At 38.3% G+C, this 23,840-nt stretch overlaps 3 protein-coding genes across 7 annotated transcripts in view; 2 read left to right on the top strand and 1 right to left on the bottom strand.

Annotated features, from left to right (window-relative positions):
• Window positions 1–1,838: 1,838 nt before the first annotated feature.
• Window positions 1,839–19,591, top strand: LOC141611699 (pleiotropic drug resistance protein 1-like). Of its 3 annotated transcripts, none has more exons than XM_074430302.1 (23): window positions 1,839–2,233; window positions 9,891–10,011; window positions 10,097–10,185; window positions 10,635–10,719; window positions 10,796–10,955; window positions 11,035–11,111; window positions 11,629–11,682; window positions 11,781–11,871; window positions 12,034–12,335; window positions 12,433–12,711; window positions 12,964–13,441; window positions 13,522–13,625; window positions 14,222–14,378; window positions 14,460–14,519; window positions 14,606–14,757; window positions 15,227–15,559; window positions 16,099–16,389; window positions 16,485–16,568; window positions 16,832–16,965; window positions 17,156–17,383; window positions 18,172–18,343; window positions 18,765–19,019; window positions 19,112–19,591. In XM_074430302.1, exons 1-23 carry the CDS (start codon window positions 1,977–1,979, stop codon window positions 19,367–19,369), a joined length of 4,221 nt encoding a protein of 1,406 aa, XP_074286403.1. In that variant the 5' UTR covers window positions 1,839–1,976; the 3' UTR covers window positions 19,370–19,591. The 3 variants fall into 3 exon arrangements, 2 of the variants coding, with proteins under 2 accessions (XP_074286403.1, XP_074286402.1); XM_074430301.1 differs by having other exon boundaries at window positions 14,603–14,757; window positions 19,112–19,421; XR_012528699.1 differs by lacking the exons at window positions 18,765–19,019; window positions 19,112–19,591 and having other exon boundaries at window positions 14,603–14,757; window positions 17,119–17,383; window positions 18,172–18,279.
• Window positions 2,486–5,677, bottom strand: LOC141611701 (pre-mRNA-splicing factor ATP-dependent RNA helicase DEAH1-like). The gene has a single exon (XM_074430303.1). The coding sequence runs from the start codon at window positions 5,587–5,589 to the stop codon at window positions 2,608–2,610; it is 2,982 nt and encodes a 993-aa protein (XP_074286404.1). The 5' UTR covers window positions 5,590–5,677; the 3' UTR covers window positions 2,486–2,607.
• Window positions 19,592–20,890: 1,299 nt separating the features above from the next.
• Window positions 20,891–23,840, top strand: part of LOC141611698 (pleiotropic drug resistance protein 1-like) — a 30,651-nt gene continuing 27,701 nt past the window's right edge. For all 3 annotated transcript variants that reach the window (XM_074430294.1, XM_074430293.1, XM_074430292.1), the window contains exon 1: window positions 20,891–21,156. In XM_074430294.1, coding sequence (XP_074286395.1) covers window positions 20,906–21,156 — 251 coding nt within the window. In that variant the 5' untranslated portion in view covers window positions 20,891–20,905. The remainder of the gene's footprint in view (window positions 21,157–23,840) is intronic.

Raw genomic sequence — 23,840 nt, 5'->3', positions numbered from 1 at the left:
GCGTGGATTGGGAATAAAATCTTCTGAAGCAGCTAACAAAGCGCTTCAAATGAAACTGTTATGGAAAATTCTTATGGATAAGGAAAATATATGTGTTAAAGTAATAACTAAGAAATACTTGAGAAAGTGTTCACTATTTGACCATAAGCCTAATTCAGTGTCTTCTTGGCAATGGCGTAAGCTTATGAGTCTTCGAAATCTCTTTAGAAAAGGATTGAGATGGCAGGTAGGAAATGGTAGCAACATTAAGTTTTGGTCTGATAATTGGGTTTTTTCACACCCACTCACCAACAGTTTGGGTAATGATGATAGTAACCGCGATCTAATTCTTTTGGTTAAAGATTTCATAACCTTTGAAAAACAATGGGATATTTGCAAATTATCCAATTTAGTGAATAACGATATTGTGAATCTGATTACTAACATCCCATTGCCACGTAATGATATTCCAGATAACCTCGTTTGGGGACTGTCCGTGGATGGAAATTTCTCTACCAAAACAGCAACTTGGTTAGCACAAGGATTGTTTGATCAAGTTCTTGACAAATGTGAATTTCAATGGATTTGAAAATTGGATATTCAAAGTTAAAATTTTTTCTTTGGAAAGCCTGTGTTGACGGCCTCCCAACAAAAGGTAGACTTCTCAAAAGTCATATTAATGTCCCACCGCATTGTGTTCTGTGCAACGATCCTATGGAAAACAAAGACCATTTCTTTTATGAATGTCCCTTAATTGGGTCTGTTATTCAAGATATGAACATTATTAGTTTCAACGAGTTTTTGTCAAATTATGATAATATTACAAGTCAAACTTTTCTAATGAAACTTAATTATCTCAAAGACTCAATTCCAAAAGATGATTTCATTAAAATTACTTTTATTTGGTGGAATGCATGGTTTTATAAAAATGACATTATCTTTAATAATGCTCATTTTAATTTCAGCAAACTTATTATCTTATGTAACAATAGCACTAAGACATGGAATGTGACTAGATTTAAGGATTTCAACAATCCCGAAAAAGACGAGTCAGTTAGAAACAACCCTAGTAAGGAAGAAATCTGGTGGGAAAAACCTAGAACGGTTTCCTAAAGCTAAATTTTGACGGATCCAGAATAGAAAGTAATAAAGCTGCTTTAGGATATTCTATAAGAGATCATAGTGGAAAAGTCGTTTTGTTGGGAGCAAAAAAGTGCGGATCCAATAGTATCCTTGTTGCGGAAGCTCTCGCCTTAAAAGAAGATATTTTAGAAGCTAAATACTTAGGAATCTCAAAGTTAATTGTGGAGGATGATAATTTATGTGTTATTAACTCAATTCGAGGTACTTGGCAAATTTCTTGGGAAATTTCTAGTATTATCAAGGATGTGATATTAGACCTTCAATCTTTCGATGAAGTGATAATTAAACATTGCTTTCGTGAAGCCAATAAGGTTGCTGACTTCATGCCGTCTATTGGACATTCTTGTCCAACTCTTTCGAGGTGGTTTGATAACCGGTAGCTTCAGCTTACCTCACTCATTCGAAAGGATGCGATAGATTGGTCCTACTCTCGAGGATCAACCTAATTTTCTTACCTTATCAAAAAAAAAAAAAAAAATCACTTATCCCAACAATAGTCACCATACTAAACTTGTCTTACCATATCGCGTGCATTTCCAAAACACAAATAAGTTGATAACAAATGATGGTCGTGATTTAAATGTGTCAAGTAGTCAATGTGTGGGTTGGTGACTGATAAACAAATAAACAAATCTGAGATGCAGTCTTCCAAGATCGTTTACCACTTGACTCCAGACTTGAAGAAACGTTAAACTCCCAACTGTCTTGTGTGAGACAAAGTTGAAACTTCAATCTAGCAGCTAATGGCCTATAATTCACGCATTTAAAATTCAATGACAAACCCACCATTATCTTCTAATATATATAATTACTTTGTTTTTGTACCATAAAATATTACAAACAAATCTCTCAAAATGGAGAGCTTTCAAGTAGAAAACACTGAGAAGAATATGGAAGATAAGCATGCCTTAAAATGGGGTGTTCTTCAAAGACTTCCAACTTATAAGCTTGTTAGGAAGAGTTTGTTGTTTAAAGATGGGAATGAGCCTATACAAGTTGATGTAAACAGACTTGGTTTGCAAGAAAAGAAGGATGTAGTTGATAGGCTTGTCAAAGTAATTGCAGAAGATAATGAGCAATTCCTGTTCAAGTTAAGAGACCGTCTTGATCGGTACGCATTTATCTGTTTTTATTACTTCTTGTTGTTTCATCGTAATCAGTGGCAGAACGAGGGATTAGTAGGAGAAAAATCATTCAGGGACTAATGGCTCCGAGGGGCTACCTGCAGCGATTAGTCCCTGAATGATTTTGCTACCTACGTATAAATATTGGTTCCGCTACTAATCCTAATGCTTATTTAAACTTTCTGTTTAATTGTTTAGTGGCTATGTTTGTATCTGTTGATCATGTATGCTAGAGTGTATACATACAACTGTCAAAGTTCCATACCTTCTCAAAATGGAATATACAGGGGTGATATATAATTCAAAACAAAGAAAAATGGAATAAATCGGAGACATGCCTAGAGGGAGTTGTTCTAGTACATTAAGTAGCAGCAGGACGTCCAATCCCGCGTGGCACTCTCTTCGAAGAATGATCTTCAACGTCCTTGAGCTGATAATAATGAGGTGCTATTTCGACTAACCACTCGGGTTTCAGTTCAGTTACCTGTCTCATGTATTCTTTGCTTGTCAACACCAATTCATGATATAAAACCCATCTCGGTTGTGATTCAGTCTGAGCTAGACCTGAGCTCGGGTGAATGTAAGCTGTCTTAGGATGTTTGACAGTCCTGTAAGCTCCATCCTTCTGTAACTTTGCAGCGTGTGGAAAGAACCCTGATGCTATCGCCTTTTTTATAGCATCCAAATCATTCAAGCTGGAGGTAACTTCAATTTCAACCCTCTCCAAAAGCCCTAGAAGCTGATCTCTAATATCTCTTGCCCTTTTCATGCTCCTAACCTGAATAAAATTTTCATAGCACCAATTGGTTCCGTAATCACCTGATTTCCAGTCATTGTACACCTTGAGCAAAGCGATATGGTCTCCTACATTGCCCTCGTGAAATCTCATCCTTGCTATGTCGGCATGTACTTGCTTGTTCTTGGGACGGTAGAATATCGAATTCCCTACTGAAAGCATGGCCGCAATTGTGATGATTTCTTCCGAGCATTTATACTTCTCGGAAGCAACAATCATTTTTGACAGCATTGGATCAAGCGGAAACTCCGCCATTCTCCTCCCAGTCTTAGTTAGCTCACCTTCTTTATTGACAGCCCCAAGGGCATACAACATCTCAATGGCTTTCAACAATGCTTCGGTTGGCGGTGGGTCCATAAAATCAAAGTTCAGCAAATCATTAATTCCAAGGCTCCGAAGGGAAAGCACAACATTTGCAAGATTTATCCGCTGAATTTCTGGTGGAGTATTATCTTCCAAATCATTCAAGTAATTATATGAAGTGTAAAGTCTATAGCATTTACCTGGCCCGGTTCGCCCACAACGACCTGCCCGTTGCCTCGCTGACGCCTTTGAGATTGGCATTACCAATAAAGACTCAATACTTGTCCGTGGATTATATGACTTCATCTTTACAAATCCCGGGTCTATCACATACCTGATCCCGTCAATAGTCAGTGATGTTTCTGCAATATTAGTTGCCAAGACAACCTTCCGGGTCCCATCCGGAGTCGGGTCAAATATCTTGGCCTGCAAATCTGATGGCAGATTAGCATAAATGGGGCAGATTATCAATTCAGGAATCTGTGACCCATACCCTTTCATCCTGTTCTTCAGTAATTCCTCTGTTGTTTCAATCTCCTCTTGCCCTGTCAGAAATATCAGAATGTCACCCGCTGGTTCGGTAACATGTATCTGCAAAGCAGTGATGATTGCCGAATCCAGATAATCCGACACTGGGGTATTTGTGTAAAATACCTGAACCGGAAAACACCTTCCCGGAATGTTAAACTCTGGTGCAAAATCAAAGAAGTCACTGAATTTTTTAGCATCAAGAGTTGCACTTGAGATCAGTAGCTTCAACTCTGGCCTGGAACGAGCGACATCCTTAACTAACCCGAACAATATGTCAGTGGAAATTGTTCTTTCATGGGCTTCGTCAACCATTATGACACTGTAACTTGATAAGGTAGGGTCTCTAAGAAACTCGCGTAAAAGCATTCCATCAGTCATGTACTTAACAACTGTTTTATCAGAAGTACAATCTTCAAATCTGATGGAATAACCAACTTGGCGCCCTAGTTTTACACCCATTTCTCGGGAAACCCGGGCAGAAACGCTCATTGCAGCAACTCTCCGTGGTTGAGTACACCCAATTATTCCGAGCTTTGTATAGCCCGCTTCGTGGAGGTACTGTGGTATCTGAGTAGTCTTACCAGAACCCGTCTCACCAACAACTATTAGAATCTGGTTCTCTTTCACAGCTTTGAGCAACTCTTCTTTGTAAGAATATATTGGCAGTGATTTCCTCTCATCCTTAAGCTTTTCCATCCCAGATTTCAATTTGCATCTCTGCATTGACTGAGTTTCCGTCTTATCCTCAAAATTACTTCCTTCAATCATAGATGCCTTTATAAACTCAACCTGATCTTCAAAAACTAACTGATAAGTATTTCCACATTCTCTTTTGTCCTTGGAACCAAAACTTAGGGTTGATTTTCGGAGCTGCTGATGTTCCCATTCTTCCTGTTCAGAAACTGACTCGGTGTCTCTGTAACGCTGTGAGACAACAGAAAACCTTTTCTTCTGATTTACACGGCCTGCGTCATCATAGGCCTCAGGAATTGCGTACTCAGTAGAAATTTCACCAGCACTCCGCTCACTAACAAACCCGTTAACAATCCCGTAAAGTTCCACCTTACGCTTGAGATCACGACGCTCAGATTCCGTTACAACCTGATCATCAAACAGACGCTCATCTAATATCTCATCTTTCAGTTCATCCACTTTCTGCACTACCCTTTTTTTCAAGTATTCTTCCCTCGAAACTTTCCTAAGCAAACCAATATCATACTTACTTGTTTGATTTTCTCCTTCTTTCTCCTTGTCAGACGTTATAACCGTGGCTCCATTCCTAGTTTTAGCATCGTCCTTTTCCCGTATATGTTTCTCCAATTCCTCCCTTTCTTTCTTATCGCACTGCCTTTCTTCCTCTGACCCACAATCATCATCTTCTTCTTCCTTTTCTTCTTTTTTGGTGTCCGCAAACTCATCATCAAGTTCTTCATCTTCATAACTATTCTTCCTCCTGAAATTCCTTGACCTAAAAGAAACTCTGGCTCTTGCATTGTGGCCATGAACCCGGTCGTGCAACTCCTCTGAAAACGCCCTGGTATCGCTATCAGGCGACATACCGAGTTCCACAAGCTTTGCAAGAACGTCTGAAGGCGAATTAGATTGCTTAGATAAGTCAGTTACGTATTGTACCAAAGTAGGTTGAGAATAACGCAGAAGACACATTAATTTATCAGAGACCCATGTTTTAAGATCATCTCCTCCGCTCATCATCACAAAAAAAAAATCAGTTTTTGTGTTTCGTGTTGTGTAGGTTTTGCTGAATCCTAATCGTCTCCAATCCAAAGTATACCGGACACAAAACTCTCAAATTTGATTTAAACTGACTTGTCAAATAATTAACCAACCTTATATATTTATTTACCACAGATTTCCTAAAACACGTATTTTTATTTTTTATTCCCTCCACATCTTATTGTTCTACCCATTTGCCTTTTTAGAGGTCAACTTTTAGAAACTTTGACCATTAATAAATAAAAGATCTCCAATATTTTGCGGCCCCTAAATGAAAACCACTCTATAATTGGGCTTCATTATGTCATGTCTAAAATTGGCTTCATTACGTCATATCTAACATTGGGCCATATTGTTTAATTTCATATACGGGGTAATAAATAGGGTCCTGCTATACGTCGTCGACAATTTACTAATTATCGTCGACAATTAATGTAAATTTCCAAGTTTGCCCTCCATAACATAACTCCATTTCCGTCTCACTAAAATGCAATTTCCGTCTCACTAAAACACAAGTCAATTTCCGTCTCACTAACGTCTCACTAAAATCTTTCAAACAAAAAAAAAAAAAGACGGTTTTTCAAAAAAAAAAAAAAAAAAAAAAAAAAAAAAAAAGCGGGATTTGTAATTAACAACATGAACGAGAACTTAGCGATTATCGATTACCGCACCAAAAATTAATCTAAGTCGAAAAATGATTTTTTTGAAAAAAAAAAAAAAAAAAAAAAAAAAAATTCCGGACGAAAAACATTTTCGTCCAGACCAAGGTCCGGACAAAGAAAATTTTCGTCCGGACCATGGTCCGCATAAAAATATTTTTCGTCCGGACCCAGGTCCAGACGGAAATATTTTAGTCCAGACGAAAAATATTTTCGTCCGGATTTTTTTTTTTTTTTTTTTTTTTTCCGGACGAAAATATTTTTCGCCTGGACTGGTCCGGACGAAAATATTTTCCGTCTGGACTGGTCCGATGAAAAATATTTTTGTCTGGACCATGGTCTGGACGAAAAATTTCTTTGTCCGGACCTTGGTCTGGACGAAAAATTTCTTCATCCAGGCCCTTTTTCGACAAATTTTTTTTTTTAAAAAAATTATTAATTTCCGTCTTAAATTAGTTTTGGGTGCGTGGATCGATAATCGCTAATTAAAATAAGTTTCAATAAATTAAAAAATTAAAATAAAACGAACTATTCCCGAACGGGGTTTATTAGTAATTATTAATTATTTTTTTACGAAAACAAAACAAGACGGAAAAAATATAAGGGGGAGTGTCAGGGAGGGGTAGTTTTGGAAGTTCATTAAAATTGTCGACGATAATTAGTAAATTGTCGACGACCTTTAGCAGGCAGTATATAATTCTAGCCCATTTATAAGGGATAATATTTTTCAATTTGATTAGACATATTATTAGAATATTCTTATTCTGTTACATAAATAGAATTATACTGATTATGAGTATTATGTGAAAGCAATATTTTACTATTAATATTTTTAAAACTAAACTTGATGACTACAATAATTACTTAACGGTTATATTACACATTTAATGGATATAATAATTTAATAATAATATTTTTTAAAAACAAAGTTAACAAAATAGATCGAGTAAAACTGACAATCTTATACAGACTAAAATTGTTGTAACTACTCTTTTCTACCTTTTAATACAAAACATTATCATGCTAATTTAAATTTTATAATTAAATATCAATCGGAGTTAAATGCTACCCCGTATTAATATAATTATTATTTTCTCTCTCTAATTTGTCCATCTACAAAACCGCGCATTCGTGCGGGATCTATAAACATGATATTTACATGGTTAACTAATGGATAAAACGATGGTCAAAGTATCGTCTAGGAGATCGTGTATAACGTAAATGGGTAGAATAATAAGTTGTCGGGGAATATTTTTTTTTTCCCTTGTTTTTAGTTGGCGGCCAAGGAAAATATTAACAGGATGATATTTATGAGTGATTCTAAAAATAAATAAAGAATAAAATAAGAATAGAAGTCCTTGGAGCGCAAGCAATAAATAAAGAATAAAATAAAAAAAAAGAATAGAAGTCCTTGGAGCGCAAGCAAATGTATGCTATAAATACACAGCTCAATCAACATAACAATTTGGATTTAAACCCCAAATCAAAACAAACATATTATGCTCTTAATCGGTCCACCAATTCTCCGAGAATGTATCCCATCACTTCCATCACCATCTCCACCCGAAAAATCACCCAATTCGGCAAAAAAACCGGCTTTAACAATCCCACAAAACCCATGTACCGAATTCTTCTTTGCTGTAAACCCGGAAACCGTACCCGAAAACCTTAGCAGTTTGCTAGACAAGTCATGGCAGTATGACCCTTTAACCACATTAAGGCTTATTGCCTACCTGAGAACCTTTAGAAAGACCTGCAATGAAGGGTTCAACGTTTCTGCCCTTTGGCTTTACGAAACCCACCCTTTGACCCTTTCCTGCAATCTCAGAGAGTTTGCTGCTTTCGGGTCGCTCAGGGACTTTGCTGAGATCCTTTGCAGGCTCGTCAATGAACAAAGCTGTTATAATACATGTATCGGGATGAAGGATTCTGGGATTGCGCGACGGGCTGTCACCGAATATGTACAGGACTCAACCTATCGTTTTTTCCATGACAGAGTATCTGATCTTTTTGCAGATCTCTTGAAATCTGATATCCAATCTCTGAATTCTGGAAATGTCGATTTGCTTAGTTATGCATCAGTAGATTGCCCATCTATTGATTCCAGAATTGACAGGAATACTCTCCTCTGTGAAAGTATTGCCAAGAAGGTCTTTCCCAAGGATTCAGACCCAAGTTATAGTGGCATTCAAGATGATCATTATGTTTACAGGGTCCGAAATCGACTGAGAAAAGAGGTCATTTCCCCCCTGAGAAGGGCATTGCAGGATAAATCGGCGGAAAAGCCACAGCAATTACAGGATTGCACCTTGTCCTTGATGAAGAAGGCGTATCAAAAGTTGCTCAAGATGAAGGGTAATCCAAGCCAGCTCAAGTATTACCAGATGATACTGTCAATGATTCTTAAAGGAAACACAAAGGTTTTCCCTGCAACTCCTCTAAGTGTCGTATCTAGGCTAAATGGCGAAAACAGGGAAGAAAAGGAGTTAGAATGGAAAGATATGGTCAAGAAATTCTCTAAGGAAGGGAAACTAAGAAACTCTGTAGTTGTATGTGATGTTTCAGATGATATGTCAGAAACTGCGAAAAACGTTTCGGCCTCAATGGGGTTGATGATCTCAGAATTAAGCAACGGCCCATGGAAGGAAACTGTATATGGATTTAATCAATGTCTGAAGCGTCACAAAATCAAAGGAGATGATCTTGGTTCCAAGTTTAATTTCATCAAACACCTTATCTGCAATAAAAATGTAGATATCGAAGCGATTTTAAATGAAATATTGGAGGTGAGTATTAGCATGAAACTAAGCCCTGAAAATAGGGTGGAAAGGGTGTTTGTATTTACTAATAAGGAGTTTAGGAAAGGTGTGAACCATAGTTGGGGTTGGAATTATAGAGGGGTGTGGGAGAATTATGAGAAATCAGGGTTTGATCGGGTGCCGGAAGTCGTGTTTTGGAACATTGAGGGATTGAATTACAGTCCACCTGCAAGTAGAGATGTGTTTCATAACAGGTTGATGCTAATCAATGGTTTCTCGACAAGTTTGTTTGCGTTTGTACTAAATGAAGATGCTGTTTGGAGATCTCATGAAATTAAGTCAGTTACTACTGCTGAAGATGTTATGAAGATAACCCTTTCAGGAAAAGAATACCAAAATCTTGTTGTGCTTGATTGATTGATTGATGTAATTGCATTTTCAAGATTGATTAATAATTAATACTGCTACTTTTATTTCAGCCTTTCTTATCAATTAAACAGCCTTCTTATAGTCCAATGATATATTTGTCGAATTGGCTCGCTAAACTGCTTACGAATGCAATTTTCCCTTAAATGTGTCCCATACTTCATTCACAACCCATAATCAATTCGGAATCATGAAATGAGCTTGTGCTTAACCATCTCTTGTTACTGTAATTGTAATAGTAATTATGTGCTTGTTGCCTGTTTTCCAATGAAACAATCAAATATGAGATGCAGTCTTCCAAGATGGTTCACTAGTTGACTCAGATTTGAAGATCAAACGTTATACACCCGACTCCAACTGTCTTGAGTCATATTTGATTTTCCTTTGAATTTGCATTGAAATGGTTCTTATACCGGCACTCACCTGTACCATGTAGAGTTGCCATTGATATCCCTACAGTTGAAGTACGATTCGAGGATTTGAGCATTGATGGAGAAGCTTATGTTGGAACTCGAGCTCTGCCATCTATATACAACTCAGTTCTTAATCTGCTAGAGGTTCAGTGTCTTACTTGCATACATTAGCACTTGTTTGCCATTCATATATTTTAATTTTTGCTGTAAATGCTGTCTAATTCTGCAGGATGTGTTACATTATCTCCATCTTTTGAACAGTCGAAAAGTGCCTATATCCATCTTGCATGGTGTGAGCGGAATAATCAAACCTGGCAGGTTGATATCATAACAACTAACTGTACACCTCCTCCACTCTGTAGTGTTCAATACATTTTTCTTTTGTCAGACATTCAAATCAATTCACTACATTTACACTTTGTGTTAGAAATAGCCGAAAATATCTTCCATTTGAATATGTGATTGCGGGTCCCATTTTTCTCCTATATGCTTGAATGTTGATCTCCTAAATCTTTGGTCCAAAGGCAAATGAAGTGAATTCAAGCAAATAGAAGGAGTAGTCTTTAGCTATGTTACGTCAGATTATGGCAGCAAACTCTTTTTGGCGCTTCGTTTTATGTCAAAACAACGAATTTTACAGTGTTTAGTATTCGACACTTGCAGCCCCGTGTGCTTGAGCCTGCGTAATGTAGGTCTTTGGATTCTTGGCTTTATTAGATATTGGGTTTGGAAACTAGGGAATATAACTTAATTGACACTTTGTGTAGAATGGTACTGCTACTAGGACCCCCAGGTTCGGGGAAGACAACATTACTTCAAGCTCTGGCGGGCCACCTTAACAAAGGTCTGAAGGTAGGCTTACAAGCTTCAAAGTGCGCTGTAATTGACCGTCTAAATTAAAGTGAGACTTATTGGTGAATACTATCAGATTTCAGGGAACATTACGTATAATGGGCATGAGATGGATGATTTTGTTGCACAGAGGACCTCTGCATATGTCAGTCAGCATGATTCTCACATTGGAGAGATGACAGTTAGAGAAACTCTTGCTTTTTCAGCTAGATGTCAAGGTGTTGGAACCAATTATGGTATGGGAGTTTCTGTCTTGCTCAAAGTTTAGTTTGATGAAAAATGCATATATGATTATATGATTTTGGGATTACATAGACATGCTTGTGGAGCTAATAAGGCGAGAAAAGGAAAATAAAGTCATTCCAGATGCGGATATTGATACATATATGAAGGTATGAGTTCTTCTGCAGTAAACAGGAAAAAAATACCCTGTGAGTTTCCACTTCGGTACCCTTGATTTCTCTGTTAATTCCACTTTTCCTGAACTTGACAAATCTCACTTCACCGACTTTGAGGTTTCTGTTGAATTCTACTTCGATGACAAGCAAAGTTATGTTAGAATCCAAATAACAAATGCTTTAAGCATTGGTTAGTAGTTTTCATGAATTTATCTGAATATTCACCTTAATCTTTTGTTTATTGTTGATTTCTCCTCTTAATTATGCATGGAAACATTGTTTAAATAAATTTGGACCTGTGACTGTTATATCTTTTGTTATTGAGGTGGAAAAGTGTAGAAACCGCTCCAGACTTATTACTTAAACCGCCAAATTTGAATATTGCGGAATCTTATAATACTAAAGTGGAATTAGCCACAATCTCAGATATCAAAGTGGAGAACTTCCAGAACATTATATAATGAAAGTCTCTGTTTTTTCTTTTCGCTCAAATGGTGTCCCGTGTTTGAAGGCTGCAGCATTAGAGGGGCAAGAGATCAGCATTGTGACTGACTATATTCTCAAGGTACTAACTGAATGCCTATCTACAACATGATTATCAATTATCATCTCAAGAACAAATAAAATCAAATAAAACTTCACTTATGTTTTCTTAAACCATAGATTTTAGAAATGGATTCATGTGCTGATATGCTCGTTGGGAACGCGATGATAAGAGGAATATCAGGCGGAGAGAGGAAGCGCCTCACCACGGGTAAGACTCGTTTGAGGTTCATTTTATAGTGCTCCTTAAATTTTATATTGGACAGTTTAACAAGAACTTGGCATCAGACCATTTCCTTGAAGTAACAAGGTGATCCTAAGGAACTGCAGTAATGTTTTCAATGTTCTCCTACTTTCATGTAACGTGATGCAGGTGAGATTCTGGTGGGACCAGCAAAAGCACTGTTCATGGACGACATTTCTTCGGGCCTGGACACCTCTACCACATTCCAAATTGTGAACTGTATCAGGCAATATATACACATTTTAAAGGGAACTGCAGTCCTTTCTCTACTTCAACCTGCACCTGAAACATTCAACCTCTTCGATGATATCATACTCCTTTCTGATGGTCAAATCGTGTACCAAGGTCCACGTGAAAGTGTGATTGAGTTCTTTGAATTCATGGGATTCAGGTGTCCTGAAAGGAAAGGAGTTGCTGATTTTTTACAAGAGGTTTTAAGCATCTTGCCTGTATTTATTTGTTTCTAAACTTTGCAACTTCGACAGAAAAAGTTGATATGATTGTTGTTTTTCTTTTATGATTTAGTAGGTGACCTCTTTAAAAGAGCAGGAGAAGTATTGGGTTAAAGAAGATCCATATGTTTTTGTGACTGCCAAGGATTTTACAGACACATTTCGGTCATTCCATGTCGGTCAGAAACTAGAGCACGATCTTTCAGAACCATATGACAAGGTGCGAAGCCACCCTGCTTCACTGGCCAGGCAGACATACGGCGTCAACAAGAAAGAGTTGTTGCAGGCATGTGTATCAAGAGAATTCCTACTGATGAAAAGGAATGTTTTTATCTATCTATTCAAGATGACAGAAGTATGTCATTGAGATCTTTTAGCCATCAAGCGATTTTGATGTGTACTTAGCTAAGCCATCTAACGAGTTTCATGTATCATCCTTTTAAAAAGTAAAAAAAATCAAGTTTCTTAAGACCTTCGAGGAGAACACAATCCTAAATGGAGCCATTTCGACAAATACTTTGCCCCAAGCCTATTTTGACATTTTTTATTCTGACATCAGATTGCAGCTGATTTACGCTTTTTTTTTTGCTTCTTTTAATTAATTCAGCTTGGTATAACGGCACTTATCACATCAACATTGTTCTTTCGAACAAAAATGCCTAAGGAGACGGTGGCAGATGGTGGGATTTTCATGGGCGCACTGTTTTTCTCAATCATCAGGATGATATACAATGGATTTTCAGAGGTCTCATTGACTGTTAACCAGCTGCCAGTCTTCTATAAACAGAGGAACCTTCGGCTATATCCGGCATGGGCATATACTTTACCTAAATGGATCCTCAAACTTCCTTTGTCAATAGCGGAAGTTGCCATATGGGTTTGTATAACCTACTATATAACAGGATTTGACCCAGCCATTGGAAAGTTCTTCAAGCACTATTTGGCACTCCTATGTGTACACCAGACTGCTGCTGGTTTATATAGACTGATAGCTGGTTTGGCTCGAGACATGATTCTAGCAAACACACTAGGACAATGTGTTGTGATGGTGTATATAGTTTTAGGGGGTTTTGCTTTGGCTCGAGGTAATGGACAACACTTAAAATTCCGAGATATATTAACCTATCAACATAGATCTTTTATGGAAGTATAAATTTGTTTACAGGGGATGTGAAGAAGTGGTGGTTATGGGGATATTGGACGTCTCCTATAATGTATGGGCAGAATGCTATAGCTGTGAATGAATTCACTGGAAACAGCTGGAAAAAAGTAAGTTCAATTTCTCCCTACTGTGTGCATAAAACAACAACATTACTTTGGGGACTTACAAAGAGCTCTGAGTCTTGCTTATGACGGGTTAGGAGTTAGACATGCTCAGCCTTATTCCTGTGTTTTTACCAGGATGCTGTTTCTAGATTACACATTAGCAATATATTACTCCCTCCGTCCCGGTCATTTGTTGTCCTTTGGTTTTGGCACAAAGACCAAGAAAAGGGGAGGGAGCCAATTAATAAATGACAAGTGGAATAAATTGAGTGTGAATGATCAAATTACTCATCAAATTCATTCTTAAAATAGAAAGGACAACAAATGACTGAGACACCCCAAAATGGAAAAGGACAACAAATGACCGGGACAGAGGGAGTATGTTTTTACCCCATTAGGAGTAGGATATACTTAGTCAACTCCCATGTTTTTGTTGGGAGGTTATTTCAGGCTGACATGGTGCAGAGAATCAAACCAACCGAAGTCAAAGAAGCACATAAATGAATAGCGAGTCTTTGACTCTGTAAGAAAATATTTCGGATGTATGATAGCTAACAAAGTTATGATAGTTAATGATATGTAAACTTGGTATTTGATAGGTTGATCCTAATTCCTCAGAAACATTAGGCTTAGAAGTATTGAAGGAACGTGGACTCTTTGCCGGTGCAAACTGGTATTGGCTTGGAATAGCAGCAATGGTTGGCTTCTGGCTACTATTTAATTCTCTTTTTACACTTTCGTTGACATGCCTCAACCGTAAGTGCCTGTTTTCTTAAGGTTTAAACGATGTTGGAGCCAGTGAATTTTTCAACTGACTAGTCTGAACTGATCTTGCAGCTATAGGGAAGCCTCATACAATTCCATTGGCAGAAAACAAAGTGGAAGAGAACTCATCTGGTGAGATATACATTGTGCAGTGTGCACATTAGAAGATATACTTTTATTCAGATGTATGATTCAATTAAATTGCGTATTTGAAGTAGATAAAGAAGAAAGACAAGCACAAACGCCGTCAGTGATGCTGTCACAACCCACAAAACAAGAGGAGGATAAGAGGAAGCAAGTCGTGGTTCTTCCTTTTGAGCCTTTGTCCATCAGTTTTGAGGAAATCAGTTACTCAGTCGACATTCCTCAGGTATCTTCTGGATCTTTGAAGTTTGGGTAGGACTGCATACAATGGACCCTCATACATTGTCGCAATTGGAAACCTCAAACAACAACCGATAATATGCTATTAACTGAAAGATCCGATGTTTTGCCTTAGAGTGAAATGGCATGTAGTGTTGACACCACCCGAACCAGTCAAAATTGAGCCAAAATGACGTATCTAAACTGAAACTACACTGAAGGTTATACACATAATAATTGACAAAAACCTTCTTATATACGACTACAAATTACCTCTTCAGACCCCAGTGACACTGACTCATAACCAACAGGTCTGAAATTTTCCAACCTGAAATAATCAGTACACTAATGACCCGATAATAACACAACCCCAAGTGCATAAATTTTATGAAAACATTGGAGCCTTAATTACCTGGGTCACCTATTTGCTATGTCTAACTGATCATTATGTTTTCTGGTCGCGGTTATTTCTTCAGGCGATGAAGGGTGAAGGTGTCGCTAATGATAAGCTACATCTTGTAAATGGTGTGACTGGTGTGTTCAGGCCAGGAGTCCTCACTGCGCTGATGGGCGTAACAGGTGCTGGTAAAACCACTCTAATGGATGTATTGGCTGGAAGGAAAACTACTGGCTATGTCCATGGAGGTGTCTACATTTCTGGATATCCGAAAAGGCAAGAAACATTTGCTCGTATATCTGGTTATGTTGAGCAGACAGATATCCACTCGCCTCATGTAACTGTTTATGAAGCATTGCTTTTCTCTGCTTGGCTTCGTTTGTCCACTGATGTAGATTCTGTCACAAGAAAGGTAACTGCCGAATGAAAATAGAGGTTGTTACTATTACTTGCTTAATTTAGACCCAGCAAACTGACATGATCTGAATAACCTTGTGAACAACCTTGTTCACAAACCAAATTAGACCCAAAAGATCATATGTTGAATGTGACCCAAACCTCAAATTGACCCGACCTGACTCGAATTAATATTATACAAAAGATGTCGCTAAAATATACAATCTCGCTAACTATATATCTACACAATATTTATTTATTACTCGATATTGACCCTTAATGACCTAACTCGGACTCAAATGATCCAACCCATAACCAGTCGGCCTGAAATGTGTTTATCGAAACGACCGGATAATTTTACACTTAATACTCTAAACAACCCGGCCAACCCAATCTGACCGAGAGTGCATCATATACCCAAAAAGACCGAAATAACCCGATCAAGATTGGTTCATCTCCTACCTGAGTACCTGACTGCATGACCTGCTTGTCAGGTAGGTCTACTGCTAAAACTATTTTATGATCCGTTGCTTTACTGGAAACTATGGATTTCAGCTGTTCATCAATGAGGTTATGGAGCTTGTGGAGTTGACGACATTAAGAAATGCTCTAGTAGGCTTGCCGGGAGTAAATGGTCTTTCTACTGAGCAGCGGAAGAGGCTAACAATCGCTGTTGAACTTGTTGCGAACCCATCTATCATATTCATGGATGAACCAACGTCTGGACTTGATGCTAGGGCTGCGGCAATTGTAATGAAGACAGTAAAGAATACAGTAAATACAGGAAGAACAGTGGTTTGCACCATTCACCAGCCTAGCATTGATATATTTGATACTTTCGATGAGGTACTTACAAATGTGATTCAACAATCTTAAAGGACGAATTTGTGCACGGACAAAGATTATTTTACTAATTATGTGTTGTGCCTCTGAAAACACAGCTGCTGCTACTGAAAAGAGGAGGGGAAGCAATCTACTTTGGCCCACTTGGTCACCATGGTTGCCATTTGATCAGTTATTTTGAGGTCAGTTGTAAGAAAAGTTGGGACAATGTTGCATACCTGTATGTCATTATGGTTATTAGGTTTTTTTTGTAACAGTTCAGACTAGTTTGCTAGTTATAATCCAGTACAATAGAATTGGATCCCATTAACATAGAAAGTTGGCTGCAGTGAACTGTGTTATAGTGTTTACTCGGGTTTATCATTACTACAATTGATTGGAAACCCTCTTACATTGTAATCAGATTATATCTAACCGCTGTATTGGTCATACACGTGTCTTCCAGGAAATTGACGGAGTTGCTAAGATGAACGATGGTTATAATCCAGCTACTTGGATGCTTGAGGTCTCTTCAGGAGCTCAAGAAGCAAAATTAGGAATCAACTTTGCAGACATTTATAGAAGATCAGAACTATGCAGGTAATTTACCATATGAGAGAGACCAAACCCAAATCCTTGTGGTCCGCATTCAATTAAGAACTAATGGGTTGGTGTCACGAGTGAGACAGTCTCATATAAGTTAGTATTGTTCTAAGTCAAGAATTAATAAACTTGTATTGAATCATATAACAGAAACATTGAATTTGATGCCTCTGCAAAATTCATTCAGGAGGATGAAAACTCTGGTGGAGGAACTAACCGATCCCGTCCCAGGCACACAAGAGTTACATTTTTCAACTCAGTACTCACAATCTTTCTTCAGTCAATGTATGGCTTGTCTATGGAAGCGACACTGCTCATATTGGCGAAATCCACGCCACAATGCTGTTAGACTTCTGTTGTCTATTCTGCTAGGCCTTACTTTTGGTTCAATTTATTGGCAACTCGGCTCCAAAAGGTACATCATTAAAGAAAGTACAATTCCCAAACAGAGCTTTAAATAGTTACAGCAACAATGCTAACATTATCTTAGTTCCCTCTAAGGCATGGTAAGGAGCTTGCATGTACTCACCTTATCCTTTATAGCCTGTTTTTCAATGAACCATAATGCAAATTTTATCGGTCTACTTTTTACTTCACAAAATAAAAGTTGCAGATACTTGACAGAGTTCTTTTGCTTTATTAGGTCCTATTCCAAAGTCAAAGAATCTTGAGCTTTTGGTTCCATCAGAAAAGAAATTGGATGTTTCTTACTTATCGGAGTTAGAATTTGGGCAGCGGAAGTATCGTGGACCCAAAAGTCATCTAACATAGATCATTTGTATAAATTGGAGTGATACACTTTTATAATTTTGGGGGGAGGATATAAGAGAACTACTCTCTTATGGTGAGACCTTGTAGCTCTCAATGAGAGCACAAGACTACACAATATAATGCATTGCACATAAGCCTACTTATACAACTTGCGTGACTTTAAACTTCCCTTAGCTATTAATGTATATGCTCTCTGTAACTCCTTTAATGACATTTAACATGTAGTAAATATAAACTAATGTAACTTAAAAAGTTAAGTTACACAATTAAGTGTCAAATTCCAACAGTCTGATAGTTCAACATTTCACTTTGGCAGTCGGTAGCGTTTCACACACTCAATAGCCATGTCCAATGCTCGACCTCGTGTCGTCTTTGGATACTATCACAGTGGAATGGATTCACATAGAGTAAATCATTGTTATGACATTGCAGGAAGAGGGCACAAGATCTATTCAACGCAATGGGCTCCATGTATGGTGCTGTTTTTGTATTGGGTGTGTGCAATGCTTCTTCAGTGCAGCCAGTTATAGCTGTTGAAAGGACAGTCTTCTACAGAGAAAGAGCCGCAGGGATGTATTCTGCTGTGCCATATGCCATCAGTCAGGTATGTTCGCTTTTTAATTTCCGAACATATGATAGTCCTCATAAAGTCGGTAGCACAAAGTATAGGTTAGCTATGTTACACTGAATCTTCATGCTACCACATACCCTTATGTGACACTTAAATATGAGTGTGACATTTTAAGTCAAACGCGTGGATTTTCAACATTATAGCCGAGTTAGACACTTGGATACACATCTATGTGATGTATTTGGAGCAGAATCGAGGAACATTGGAAGTCAGATGTTTGTAACATAGTGCTCCCTTTATCCATGTTTAAACTTCCTGATATCAATATCAGGGTGTCCATGATAAACTATCGACTTGAAATATTTCTTTTCCTGTGTTATTTATGGTCATTGGTGACTATAGGAAAAGAGACATATGTGCTTCATAATTTCCTGATGCGGTTTCTGTCCTGCAGACCATCATTGAACTGCCATACTGCTTCCTTCAAGCCATAATTTATGGAACCATAGTGTATGCTACAATGGGATTTGAATGGAGAGTAGATAAATTCTTTTGGTTCATATTCTTCATGTACTCGACCTTGTTGTACTTCACCTATTATGGAATGATGGTAATGAGCCTGTCTCGGAACCAGACTGTTGCTGCGATCCTTTCCTCAGCTTCTTACACTCTGTGGAACCTTTTTTCTGGTTTTGTCGTTCCTAAAACTGTAAGTATCCATGTTTCTATGCATTTGCTCTACCTTTTCCATATCACAACATTCTGCTAAGAAAATTTGTTCTCTCTGATCTTATATGACAGAGGATACCAATTTGGTGGAGATGGTATTACTGGATTTGCCCCGTTTCTTGGACACTTAATGGACTGATAGTTTCTCAATTCGGCGAGATCAGGGACAAGCTTGACACAGGAGAAACAGTGGAGGAGTTTATACGACATTATTTTGGGTTTCGAAGCGACTTGCTGGGTGGTGTTGCAGCTGTGGTCATAGGGTTCGCTCTGGTTTTCTCACTCACTTTTGCTTACTCAATTAGGACATTCAATTTCCAGGTTAAATAATGAATAATACATACTCAATTAGTCTATATCACAAGCTCGGACTATGTGAATTTTTTTTTTTTTTTATCCGTCAGCTTAATTACATATATTAATCGTGAAGATGCATATTGATACAGACGGTAGGAAGTTGCTCATAATTTGTCATCACTAGAAAGACCTTGCATCCAGCTTGGAATATGGGTTGCCGTAGGAAGAATCCTATGAATGCATTTAATTGAGAGACATGGAACACCTTATGAACTTTCCAACTTATAAGCTATAAGCAACCTTTCCAATAGTATCTTCCACTTAAAAAAGGTCCATAATATTTAGGTGAAATTTTGTCATACATCCTCTGGTGAACCGAACCTTGCCTGTAAGGTCACCTCAATCCTTAATGTTGAAAACTCTCTGTGTTGTACCCTTGTCAGCCTACATTTTAGCCTTTGCCAACTGCTGTTTGTTTGAGTATAGCTAACATAGCTTATCTGAGCTGTATGGTTCTGTCGTCCACACTCTCCACTAGGGACTCCGATCCCCTGGTAGATAAGGAAGATAGATGGGAGGAGGTTGATTGTATACTGCTTCATAAGGAGTCACTAGCAGAATGGCAGGTAGTAGTATTATACTACCACTCAGCTAAAGGAAGCCAAAGTGACCATTCCCTGGGTTTTTCTCCGCACATACACCTCAAGTATGATTTAATGCATCTATATACCAACTTCCTTTGACTTTGACAATCTAAGGATGTAACTCGAACACATTATCCAAGTAGGATTTGGCTACCTCAATTGTTGTAAAAGGATGAGATGATGCAGCCATCAAGTGTGGATACTTATCTTATTCACAACAAAAACGACTTCCTTTCCTTGAGACTTTCGCAACCCTGGTATGAATTTCATAGAAATGTCCAAATATACTTCATAATAGTAGACGTGGCAAAATTGACCCGTCCCGACACCCCAAGTGAGGACCTGAACCGTGACTGTTATCCCTAAATAACTTGATAAACGGACCCGGCAATGATCCAATCCGAAATGGCCGGACCCAAAGCGATTTGACCTGAAGTGATCTTGAAACAAAACTTACCCAATCCGGTCCCAGTCCCCACCACAAAAAAACCTGGTTCAGCCGGCCCTACCATAGCCCCCAGAGCAGTCTCGTGCCACCCTCCCCCAGCCTGGCCTGCTCACTGTCCAGCTCTACTCCCAACTCAGCAGATCATGTTTAGAAGTTTAAATGTTGCAAGTGGTGTACGTGTAGCTCGTCTAATTAAATAAAATATCAGATGCAATCTTCCAAGATGATTTACAAGTTGACTTCAAGATTTGAAGACGGATATTATATTATTATTCCATCACCCAACACAATGAGATAGATTAATGTCCATGTGATCATTTAGTAATGGACGCCTACTCCGTAAGTCCGTATATTTTACGCATATATTATATACTCCGTATATCACATGATAAACCCACCATTGTCTCCTATGCATATATATAACTACTTGTTATTAATCTGTAGCATAAGATAGATATTCGAAATCAATCTCTGAAAATGAAGAGTTTTGACATAGAAAACAATGATAAAAACGTAGAGAAGTTAGTTTCGGTGTCGATGGAAGATGAAGATGAGTTAAAATGGGGTGTTCTTCAAAGAGTTCCAACTTATAAGCGTTTAAGGAAGAGTTTGTCTGATGTAAAGAGATTTGGATTACAAGAAAAGAAAGATGTTGTTGATAAACTTATCAATGTAGTAGCACAAGATAATGAGCTCTTCTTGCTCAAGTTACGACACCGTCTTGATCGGTATGTATACATCCCAATATTTGTTTCTTTTTTCGCTCTTTTACTTACTGTATTTCATACTCTCTAAGCATGCCAATATTTGATTTGATGTTTACAAGAAAGGGAAAGAGAAACAGTAATGATTTTCTTTGTTTATGTTTATTTGACATAAACGATTACCCCAAAATCCCTTTACACCCCTTACCTCCTCGCTCCTAGGGCAATCCATTCCCTTTCCCTCATTCTCTCTATCTAACAACCAATTGTCATCACCTACGGTTGCCACCACGATACCAACTATCACCTCGCCAACCCTTTGGCCACGCCGGCGACCTCTCAAATAGGTCAGGTTAAAATACGGTTCAAATACAGATCGAATCATACGAATTACGAGTCAAGCTAGGGTCAGAATACCGGTCAAAAAATAGTTTCTAACGTCTTTTTTTACCATTTTTAAAATCAAAAAAATATTCTTTACAAGTTAATGTATATTTTGGCAGTATGCATTTTCATGAAAGGGAAACAAAATGGCTCATACCCTTTTTTAGTGTTTGTTTGGCCAAATTAATCATTCCCTTCCTTACTTCCTAACTCCTCCACATCCTTACCTTTCACCCCCCAAGATATCTCATTCCCTTTCCCCCTTAACTTATCTATTTACTCGCCAAGCCAAACCACGACCACCATGTGAAGGTTGTGCTGTCAGACCACCTGGTCTCCGGCGACTTCCCCACCGCAGCTCCAAACACCCTCCGCACCACCCCAACCAACTACCAACCTTCAACCCGTAACATCCACCATCACTGCCCAATGGCCAACGCTCTACCCTAAACACCTGTTGGTGTCGGTTACCTAATCCCTTGGCGCCGACGACTTCTCGCCACTACTATAACCATCACCAAAAAAAACCCCTTAAAGACTTCTCCAACATCGAAAATGTCATTCTCCACCCTCGAAAACTCCAGATTTGCTGTTTTGGGGGGCCGGGAGGAGATTTCCGGTGTCAGGGAAGGGTTTTATGGATTTTTTTGTAGTGGTTATAGTGGTGGCGGGAGGAGTTTCACATGGACGAGAGGAAGACGGCGAGAAAAGGCTGTGAATTGGAAGGTGTCGCCGGATACGAGGGGTTGTCGTCGGCACCAGTGACATTTTTTAGTCGATGGTAGATGATAGTATTGGTAGAAGTTGGTGTTTGTTGGGGGTGATTGATCGGCTAAATCGCACACCTATCAAAAATAAACCAACTGGCCTAAACTAATGCAGTAGAGGTAGTCGGGATCGTATCTACAGGGAGGCTGTTTGCAATCTTAATGTCAATTCAAGTCTGTCTGAGTCACCAAATTGGGGCTTTGAATTGGGTTTGTCTAATTAACTAAGGTAGCAAACAAAAGAAAGTAAATTGATAAACGATTTCAAATAAGAAAGAAACAGCTAGGATGGTCGGTTCACCACGGTCTACAATGATCTAAGGTAAGGTCAACGGTCAACAATAAACGGTCTGAAGGGTACTGAACAGGTCCTCTCGGTCCACTATTCGCCCTAGAATTCTAATGTAGCTCTCGCCCTAATTAGAGTATTCTATTGTTCATAGCAAGTCTTCGCCTTTTCCAATCTCTCGATCCAGGTCAAGGTTTAACAAGATGGTCAATTAATTACATGCACTTAATTAATCAAACCGCTATCAGATGCTACGATTAACAATTCAGACGGAGTAAATAGCTGGACCTAAAACCCTAACATATTATATCATAGAACCGTGGATCCCCTAAATTCTAGCATAAGAGGTTTAGCTACGCATAATTAAATGGGAAACAACAATTAAAGTAGAGGAGAAAACTAAGAATTGTATGATGGAATTAAATAGATATTCAACTAGCATAAAACGAAATTAATGAGAACAATAAAGAATAATAATAGAAATAAAGAACGAAGAACAATTGAAATTACCGAAATTGAAAGGGAAAGATTACAAGTTAGATCTGAAAAACGAAGGAGCAAAGTAACGTAAAACTCTGTTTTTGCAAAAGTAAAGATACCTAATAAAGTTCTCAGATCGTCTTTATATAGTAAAAGCTGAGAATTATTAATTAAACGACTAATGGACCGAATTAACAAGTTAAGCAAACACGGTCTGGTACGAAAATAGTCGATCGACCAGAATAACAGTCGATCGACTAATTCTCTGAGCAAAAGCAGTTGATCGACTAAAGTAACCTGTCGATCGACTTTTCTGGGAGAACAACAGCGTCCATCATCACTTTATCATGCTTCCTTTCGTCTTCATGCATTCCAAGATGATCATTCCCGAGCTTAACTTCACTAGTATCCCGAATGCAACTCCGGGGGACAGGTTTTGGCTTGTTTAACACTCTTTCGGGTCCAAATCTGCATAAAATACAAAATAACCCAAAGTAGCCGATTCATGGGAGAATAGTAGCTAGTCGCTACTAAATAAGCATAGAAATGCGTGCGAATGAGTAAAGTAAGTGTATGAAATAGGCACGCATCAGTGATAGTAGAAGTAAAAACGGGGTATCAGTGATTCCTTTATTTATTTGTTAAGATGAAGTTAAATTTGGAGTAAACTCATTCCTCCACCCCCCCCCCCCCCCCCTATCCCATTCCCTTTTCTTTTCCTAAACCAAACACTAATTTCGCATACCCATTCTCCTCTAATTTCACACCATCCTATTTCCGGAAGGACT

The sequence above is a fragment of the Silene latifolia genome, chromosome 11 (genome assembly GCF_048544455.1).
Source record: "Silene latifolia isolate original U9 population chromosome 11, ASM4854445v1, whole genome shotgun sequence".
NCBI lineage: Eukaryota > Viridiplantae > Streptophyta > Magnoliopsida > Caryophyllales > Caryophyllaceae > Silene > Silene latifolia.
Note: the sequence above shows the minus strand (reverse complement) of the source record. Positions and strands in the feature narration are given on the sequence as shown.